General features: G+C 39.4%; 1 protein-coding gene across 1 annotated transcript; it reads right to left on the bottom strand.

Annotated features, from left to right (window-relative positions):
• Positions 1-762: 762 nt before the first annotated feature.
• On the bottom strand, positions 763-2,692 carry LOC126751596 (dynein assembly factor with WDR repeat domains 1). Its single transcript, XM_050461984.1, has 6 exons — positions 2,601-2,692; positions 2,470-2,545; positions 1,941-2,408; positions 1,559-1,876; positions 1,189-1,489; positions 763-1,130 (listed from the first exon to the last, which is right to left on the bottom strand). The coding sequence occupies exons 1-6, from the start codon at positions 2,638-2,640 to the stop codon at positions 933-935; spliced, it is 1,401 nt and encodes a 466-aa protein (XP_050317941.1). The 5' UTR covers positions 2,641-2,692; the 3' UTR covers positions 763-932.
• Positions 2,693-8,454: the final 5,762 nt, after the last annotated feature.

Raw genomic sequence — 8,454 nt, 5'->3', positions numbered from 1 at the left:
GGGCTGCACTCCTGCCTACCTACCTGGCCCGTTAAAAGTATTATGCCACCTAATTAGTATATAAAATTCTAATTGTGTAAGACTACTGGTACACTAGCGCTAGTGATAACGACAGAATTTTGATTTGCGGGTGCTTATCTGGGTCTTTATTCATATCGTACATAAAAGGTTGGTAACAACATCGAGCTTCCATTTTCAAGAATCAATGTTTGAAGTATTTGGCAGCATTGATCTGCTTCGCAGATGTCTAACGAGCCAGTTGCTTGATTTTCATAACCTAAATTTTGGCATACCACCGTTCAGAAACTGGTAGGATCCTAATAGAGTGGGTCAATTGTAGGAGAGAAAGGGATATATATTCACTATCTTTTAGTTTTTTCTCAACATTTTTCATCTGATTTTTCAAACCAATGTCGAAAAAAATATTTAGTAATATTTATATATTTCTGCTTTTTGATAACGGATAATCTTCCATATAAAAATTATACGTATATTATATATCAACATCAACTTAGTGCGGGGGAATCAAGAAACAAAATTTATTCTGGCTACAGAAGGTCCTTCAACTGAATATATATACACATCTTGAGGAATTGGCAGCAAAGAACTTGAAGGTCCGATCAAAATCGTTTATGGATGCAACTATTAAGAATTAATTTTTAATGAAACCAAGTATCAATGTTACTCATTTCTTATCTCTTATCAAATGATCTGAACTTGTCACACAAAGCTTTACCTAATTTTCTTTAGTTTGTATTTCATGTTACTATACATAATGCCAGAAATTAAATAGTAAATTTTAATATTATTTCTTAAACAACAAATAAACTTAAAGCAAAACAACGAAGGCATTATATACCACTGATTTTCTGTTAATTATAAACCACATCACTTCAATCCAAGTCATTAAACGCCACCGTATACCAGTCGTATCATCTCCACAAGCGACAAGTGTTGTCTTTCGAAGCCGTGACTATAATGTCACCTGCATAGCTAAATGCGCACGAGAATACTTCCGAATCGTGGCCGCTTAAAACCTGTGAACACTGACCGGACTCTGTAAACCATAGGCGCGCCGTGTTATCGGCAGAAGCCGTCATGAGTAGAGAACCTGGTGGACTAAAGCAAACCTGCAAGCAAACCGTTTTAGTGTAAGAAATCAGAAAACAAAAGCAACCAACACTGCACCTTTGACACCTCATCTTTATGACCCTCCATAACGGAGAGCTGCACTAAATCGCCACGTACGTCCCACACCCGTGCCGTACAGTCGCTGCTACATGTGGCCAACCGACCACCGGTTGAGTCAAAACAAACGTCCAGCACCTCCTCGCGATGCCCCGTTATCTTGTGTAACGGCACATTCAGTCGACGTACATCCCATAGCTGGGCGGTGCTGTCCAACGAAGCCGTGGCTATGCGATCACAGGAGAAATTCCACACACAGTTACTTAGTTCGGCAGTGTGTCCGCGCAGTTGAGTGCTGAGGCTGCTTGGTAAATATTTGAACAGAAATAAATGGGATCTTTGTTAAAATACCATGAAATTTATAAATTACCAGCCGCTACGTATGTCCCAAATGGCAGCGGTGCTGTCAAAGGATGCGGTAAGCAACATATTGCCACAGCGACTGAAGCGACTTACAATCACCTCGGCGCCGTGTTGACGCAATTGCTGTAGCTCAAAGGCCGTCTCGATGTCAAATAAGCGCGCGCTACCATCCATGGAAGCGGTGGCAATAACACGCGATTGTATGGGATCGAATTCGGCCATCACCAGTTCGGCTGTGTGACCGTACAGCGTGCACAGCGATTGGCCATTCGAAGCTTGCCACACACGCGCCGTGCCATCGAACGAACCGGTGACCACCTTGTCGCTGTCGAAATGCAAGTAGCTTTCAGTTAATTAACTTAGGAAGACAAGTGTTATGTAAGATATACCATTTTGGCTGATTAAAGGCAACGGAGAAGACAACATTATCGTGCCCCTTCAGTAGCTGCTCCTCCACGGCGTCGTGCGTGTTGATGATGCGACAAATGCGGTCGTAACTGCCGGTCAAGCAGCGTGTACCGCTTCTATCGAAGCAGATGTTGGTCAGTGGCAACAGGTGTGTCACACGACGTTGCGAATAGAATTTCTTCTGTGTGGGCTCCAACAATTTGCGTTGCAGTTTCGCAATGGCCTGTCGCAGCGGATCCGTATAGTTGTCGATAATTTGTTGTAGAAAGTGCGTATCAGTTGTTGTGTTTTTCTTGTCAGCTGGCGGTGAGTTCAATATTTGTTTTTGTTGTTTATCACTGACGCCAGCCGCACAATCCGGTGCTACGGTGCTGCAAAAACTCTGACCTACTGCCTGAGAGTTTTGTAAATCGTTTGTAATGGTTTTGATCACACTCTCCACGCGTGTGCTGCGCACAAAATTTCAGTTATAATTTACATGTAAATTTTATATTTTTTTAAGCCACATACTTCGCTTTTAGGTTGAGCAGATCTATGTGATGCAGCGTTTCCTTGCCATCGGCGTTGCGACAGTTGAGCGCCAAACCTACAAATCGAAGATTTTCTTAAATGAAATGTAGCTGCTTCGGTGTCGAGCTTACCTGGTGGGTAATAACGTAGGTAGATTTTAGTTAAGCTCATTTCTTCTGCTTTAATTGCACTTTGTTTGTTTCGTTACAAACACAAAGTTTTGAAATATATAAAAATGTTATAGTTAATTTTTCTTAACAATATTTTACTAAGAAATATTCAATGAAATATAAAAACTAAACCTGCAACGAAACCATCAACTGTTGTACTAAAAAGGTGCCTTTTGTTTGTGCGCTCCCGCTGGTTCAATAAAATTCGTAGGGCGCCTTGAGTTTAGGAGCGTTGCTAAGCGCGCTTTAAGCAGCATTTCAGTGTTCGTGAAGCCACTGCGTATGAGTAATAAACAAACAGCCAATAGTGGTGTCTGCAAAAATAGTTGATTTAGTTATTCGCTTAAAGCTTATTTATTTTTTATTTATTGTTGCGCCTAGACCCTGTTGCATGTCTACAGCCAATTTACACTTTTACAGTTATCAAGCGAACACTGAGTATCATAACTCTTCATTGTAATTGCAATAAACTCGAAAGAACCAGTGTAAAAGTTGTGTATCCTATAATTGAAAGTATATTCACCTAGAGTTGAGGTTTCATTAGATCTTCTAACTTATTATCGGATATATTCACCTCGATACAATCTTAACTTCAACTTAAAAAGAAGCGGAGCGACACAAATTATTGCTTTCTTGGAATTAAGTTGATGTGATTCAAATCTTCTTTTCATTGGTAGAGTTTTTTTACGTGGCGGGTCCCAAACACAGCGCACAACCCTGGGGAAGGGATGTTTCGTTTTTTCACTTTAACTAGCTTTCAAGCGGATGTTGTTTGGTTACCCAAAGTATACTTTGTCAAAGATTGAAAGTCGTGACCTGCTTGAGCCATATGTGAAAGAATGGTTTCCCAAGAGAATGGCGCTCAGAGAAATTAGCTCACTTTCGTCCATCCCCTCTATATAACCATGGAGCGGACGATTCATTGCCCGACCATGAAGAAGTTCGAATAACAATTACCCGTCTGAAGAACAACAAAGCAGCGGGGGCCGATGAATTACCGGCCGATCTATTCAAATACGGCGGCGAAGAACTGATAAGGAGCATGCATCAGCTTCTTTGTAGAATATGGTCGGACGAAAGCATGCCCAACGATTGCAATTTAAGTGTGCTTCGCCCAATCCACAAAAAGAGAGACCCCAAAATCTGCGCCAACTATCCTGAGGAAAGCCTCCTCGAAATCGCGTAAAAGGTTCTATCGAGCGTATTGTGTGAAAGATTAAACCCCACCGTCAATGAATTGATTGGACCTCATCAGTATGGCTTTAGACCTGGAAAATCAACAACTGACCAGATATTCAACATGCGCCAAATCTTGGAAAAGACCCGTGAAAGCAGAATAGGAACACACCACGTCTTCGTCGATTTCAAAGCTTTTTTTGTTAGCTCGAAAAGAAGCTGGAAGAGGAAAGACCAGGTGGAGAAGGTCCTGGCTACGCAGGGAATCTCCAATTGGCGCGAACATCGAAAAGGAAAAACGACTGGCGCTGATGTAAACTCGGCCATAAAATAAGCGGTATCTACGTCAATTAAGAAGAAGAAGATAAATAAAATAAATAATCTATGTAAATAACCGTTTATTTTCATTATACCCTGAACAGGGTATATTAAGTTTGTCACGAAGTTTGTAACACCCAGAAGGAAGCGTCGGAGACCCCATAAAGTATATATATAAATGATCAGTATGTTGAGCTGAATCGATTTAGCCATGTCCGTCTGTCTGTCTGTCCGTCTGCCTGTATATATACGAACTAGTCCCTCAGTTTTTAAGATATCCTTTTGAAATTTTGCAAACGTCATTTTCTCTTCAAGAAGCTGCTCATTTGTCGGAACGGCCGATATCGGACCACTATAACATATAGCTGCCATATAAACTGAACGATCGGAATCAAGTTCTTGTATGGAAAACTTTAACATTTGACAATGTATCTTCACCAAATTTGGCATAGATTATTTTCCATAGAAACAATGTAATCTCCGAAGAAATGGGTCAGATCGGTTAACTATAGCATATAGCTACCATACAAACTGAACGATCGGAATCAAGTTCTTGTATGAAAAACTTTTGCATTTGACAAGATATATTTACGAAATTTGGTATAAATTATTTTCTAAGGCACCAATGTAATCTGTGAAGGGTATATTAGCTTCGGTGCAGCCGAAGTTAACATTTTTTCTTGTTTTAACATAATTTTTGTCATTCCTAAACCACTGCATTTTATGGAGCTTTTAGTACAAAAAGCTTACCTCTGCAAATAGGGGGAAATTTCGGTAGTTATTTTTAGTTAGAAGTGAATAAAAATGTGCAAATATTTGTTGCTTAAACAACGGCATAAGGATTATGAATTGGCTCTTTGCCATTTGAGGTATGAATTTGGGAAAAGAATATAGGTAAAGAAGTTATCAATTATTTTGAACAAATGCTTAATATTAGTTTTAATTATTTATTTTTTCCAACGAATACGTAAATAATTTGGAAAATACCACACTTTTGCCCGAAATAATAGTTTTAAGCTTATATCACACAAATTAGGCTTTGGTATGGGTTTGCTTAGCAATATGGGGTACCTGGATGCAGTGAAATGCAGACGAGGAAGCTACATATAGTACATGTCAGAACACTGCAGTCCAAACTCCAGCGGGATGCCTCTTGAACATCTGCAGAGTGAGGCCCGCATGCTCCCAGCTAAGGGGCATTATGAACTCCTCTCCAAGCAGTTTCTGCTGGTGTTCTGTCGTAGAAATCATCTCTGCAGTAACCATTACAACAACAACAACAACATGATTCGTGGACAAATGTTTGCACTGACCGCCATGACAGAACCTTTAATCTGGTAACTGTAAAGGAACCGAGAAAACCTTCGGAGCTTCGTTCTGGATACCGACACATCAAATATTTGTTATATGACACTAACTACATCAGCATGTCCAGCTCTCTGACAGCCTTCTCTCTGTGGTCCGATCCAGTGAAAACAGCACGTTTCGTGGGCCTACCGTTGAGTGACCCCGATGACAACCTACCTGAACGTACCTTACCTTTCTCACTGGGACTAGATAACCGTTACAACAACAACAACATGATTCGTGGACTTTGTTACAGAATTTAATCTGGTAACGCCAAGAACCAAAACCAAAATAATAGTATTTGAAGAAATTTTTTATTAAAAAATCAGAAAAAATCTCTATTTTTCGACTAGACTATCTTGTAGTTACACTTTTTTTAGGATGAAATGGTCCTTTACTAATCGCATTACGAAATAATAAAGATAGATTAAAAAAAGGCTTCATTTTTTTATAAATTGTTCGTACTAGTTACAAACTAGTCCGAATGTTATGTCTAAAATTCCGAAATTAACTTATTTGTTTTGTACTTATTAAATGAAAATGCATTTCAACCACAATTTAGAACATTCTTCGAATCAGAACAAATAATATACGTGAAAGTCAAGAATCGTCATGTAAAACTATTAAAAAAATATATTTATGCTTTGACCTTCATATACAATATAGTGTACATATATGTATGTATGTATGCACTTGTGTTCATATAAAATTACTCTGACAACATTTGTTGCTTAATCTTAATATGCTAGATTATATTCTATTTTACCAACATATATTTACTTACGCATATACGCTTACAATTGATCCACGTGAATTGCAGCGCATAATGTTCGATCAACGGGGCGTATAAGTGATTATTTTCAATGGCCAACAGACTGCCCACTAAGCTCACCTGCATTGTTGTAGACACAAATTAGTTTAGGCGGTAGGCTATTTCAAGCTTATAAATATATATACATCTGAATATATATCGTACACAAATATAAATAAAAATGATTTTTGTCTGCGGTCAGAGAAAAAATGTCGTTATTGTGTCATTAACAAAGTGTCTGTGGCAACATGCCGAAACACTTAGAGGAACATAAATACATACATACGTATATATGTACATACATCGGTACTTATCGAACGTCAATAGCGATACTGTAAGTCTATTGTACGCTTGTGTACGCACCAAAGGTCCCTAGCGGCAGCCACGACAAACAAGAAGAAAAATGAACAATTTTAATAAACGCACAATGGCGACTAAGCAGCTAGCAGCCAAGCGACCTTGCAAATATCATACTGACACACAGACGAGGACGCATACAAACTGACACGTGCGGGAAGCGAGAGAGCTTACGAACAATACAATGTGCTTAGAAACGCTGCTTGAATGCCATCAACACTGATAACTATAGTCTACAAGCAGTTTGAAAAGTGGTGCCACAACGGCTCTTGTGGCGCAACACCAAAGATAAAGGCAGCGGCATAAAGCGATAGTTGAAGCATTAATGTAGAAGTTGGCGGAGGAGATGGCTTTAAAGATGAGTAGCTGCTGCCTGAAAGACTGTCGCATGAATGAAGCGAGCGCGTTGTGCGAACTATCAGCAGTTGATGGCGAAATTAAGGTGAAGAAAGGATAGATTTGAATGAATGGACTTTGCTTGGTGGCTTGTTTGGTGACACTATCGTTGGCTGTGGCAGACGTTGACTTTGAAAAGACGAATGCGGTGGGAAGCAAGAGTGGCAGAACATTAGCACAAAAATGGCCAAGTGGCTTTGTTGTCTATTACCACAACTAATACTCACCATTCAACTATTGTATATTGATATTGTTGCATTTGTTGTTGCTAGCTTTTTTGCTTTTTTATGACAACTTTTTTGCTGCTACTTACTACTTTGTGCAGCTGTAATCATTTTCGCTTACATTTCAGCTTTCTTCGCCTTTGTTATCGACGCCTTATTTATGACATTGTCGGAAATCTCAAAAATTTTCGAACAACCACAAGCCAGCGAGAGTGTGCGCCAGACACCTGCATATACGGGTTGTGCAAAATATACATACACACACACACTTACGAGTGCTGTGCTGGCTACTTCAGAACCTGAGTGACCGCAAAATTCTATATTTCTTCCTCTGCTTGCGACATTATACCTTTCACATTGGTTGCAAGCAACTATTCGCATACCGTTGTTGTTGTTTTGTTATTAATATTGTTGTTGTAAGCGAGTTTTGTCACTGACAGGGATTACATTATAGTAGTTTCGGTATATCCATGACCAACTTGGCTCGCAGCATCGTGTTTTTATGGCTGCTGTTATGCTTTTTGTCTGCCCCTTCGCCTCCATCTCCACCTCCATCCATTATATCCGCTTGTGACTTCGCCTTTGTTGCTTTTATTGCTTTCATTATTCCTTGTCAGGTTTTTAAGCTTTTCGTGTGATTTTTTGCCTGTCATCTCAGTTGCTTTTCATTTGCGTGCAAACAGCTGTCTGCAATGTGTAGCTCCGTTGCCCTTGTAGCCGGGACGGGTGGCAAACTATCTCAATACTAAAGTGTTGAAATTAATTTGGTGAAATTGTAGTCATTGTTGCTGGTGATTTTGTTAAAGAATTGAAGAAAAGTGTTGACATGTTAGAACTTCCGAAAATAGTGAATTGCATATCTTTTGAAACGGTATTTGAGGGGTTTAGAAAGAACGAGAGATAGACGTATACAAGTAATCTTGTATGTTAGATCTGAGAAGCCATGGTAATTCCGCAATTATGTTAAAGTCAGGCTAATAATTACATTATCTACAATAAATCATCATCAATTGAATTTAATCGTCAATATAATATAAACCTGGAGCATTTGATCAATGTAGTGGTATATCTAAATACCGCTTTTCTCACTGCCCTTATATATACAATTGGTCAGTGGAGTGCAAGTCTGCCTCTTCCTCTGACTCCACCGGTGGGTGCTGAATCGAAAACCTTTAAAGCTGGAGTA

Source organism: Bactrocera neohumeralis, chromosome 2 (assembly GCF_024586455.1).
Source record: "Bactrocera neohumeralis isolate Rockhampton chromosome 2, APGP_CSIRO_Bneo_wtdbg2-racon-allhic-juicebox.fasta_v2, whole genome shotgun sequence".
Lineage (NCBI taxonomy): Eukaryota > Metazoa > Arthropoda > Insecta > Diptera > Tephritidae > Bactrocera > Bactrocera neohumeralis.
The sequence above is the reverse complement of the archived record's forward strand: the minus strand, read 5'-3'. Positions and strand labels throughout refer to the sequence as shown.

Bases quoted from the DNA above. Each gene is read 5' to 3' on its own strand.
- LOC126751596 (XM_050461984.1), bottom strand. From the start codon at position 2,640: ATGAGCTTAACTAAAATCTACCTACGTTATTACCCACCAG. The intron at 2,546-2,600 runs GTAAGCTCGACA...TTCGATTTGTAG, and splicing joins CCTACGTTATTACCCACCAG to GTTTGGCGCTCAACTGTCGC. The intron at 2,409-2,469 runs GTATGTGGCTTA...TTTTGTGCGCAG, and splicing joins CTGCTCAACCTAAAAGCGAA to CACACGCGTGGAGAGTGTGA.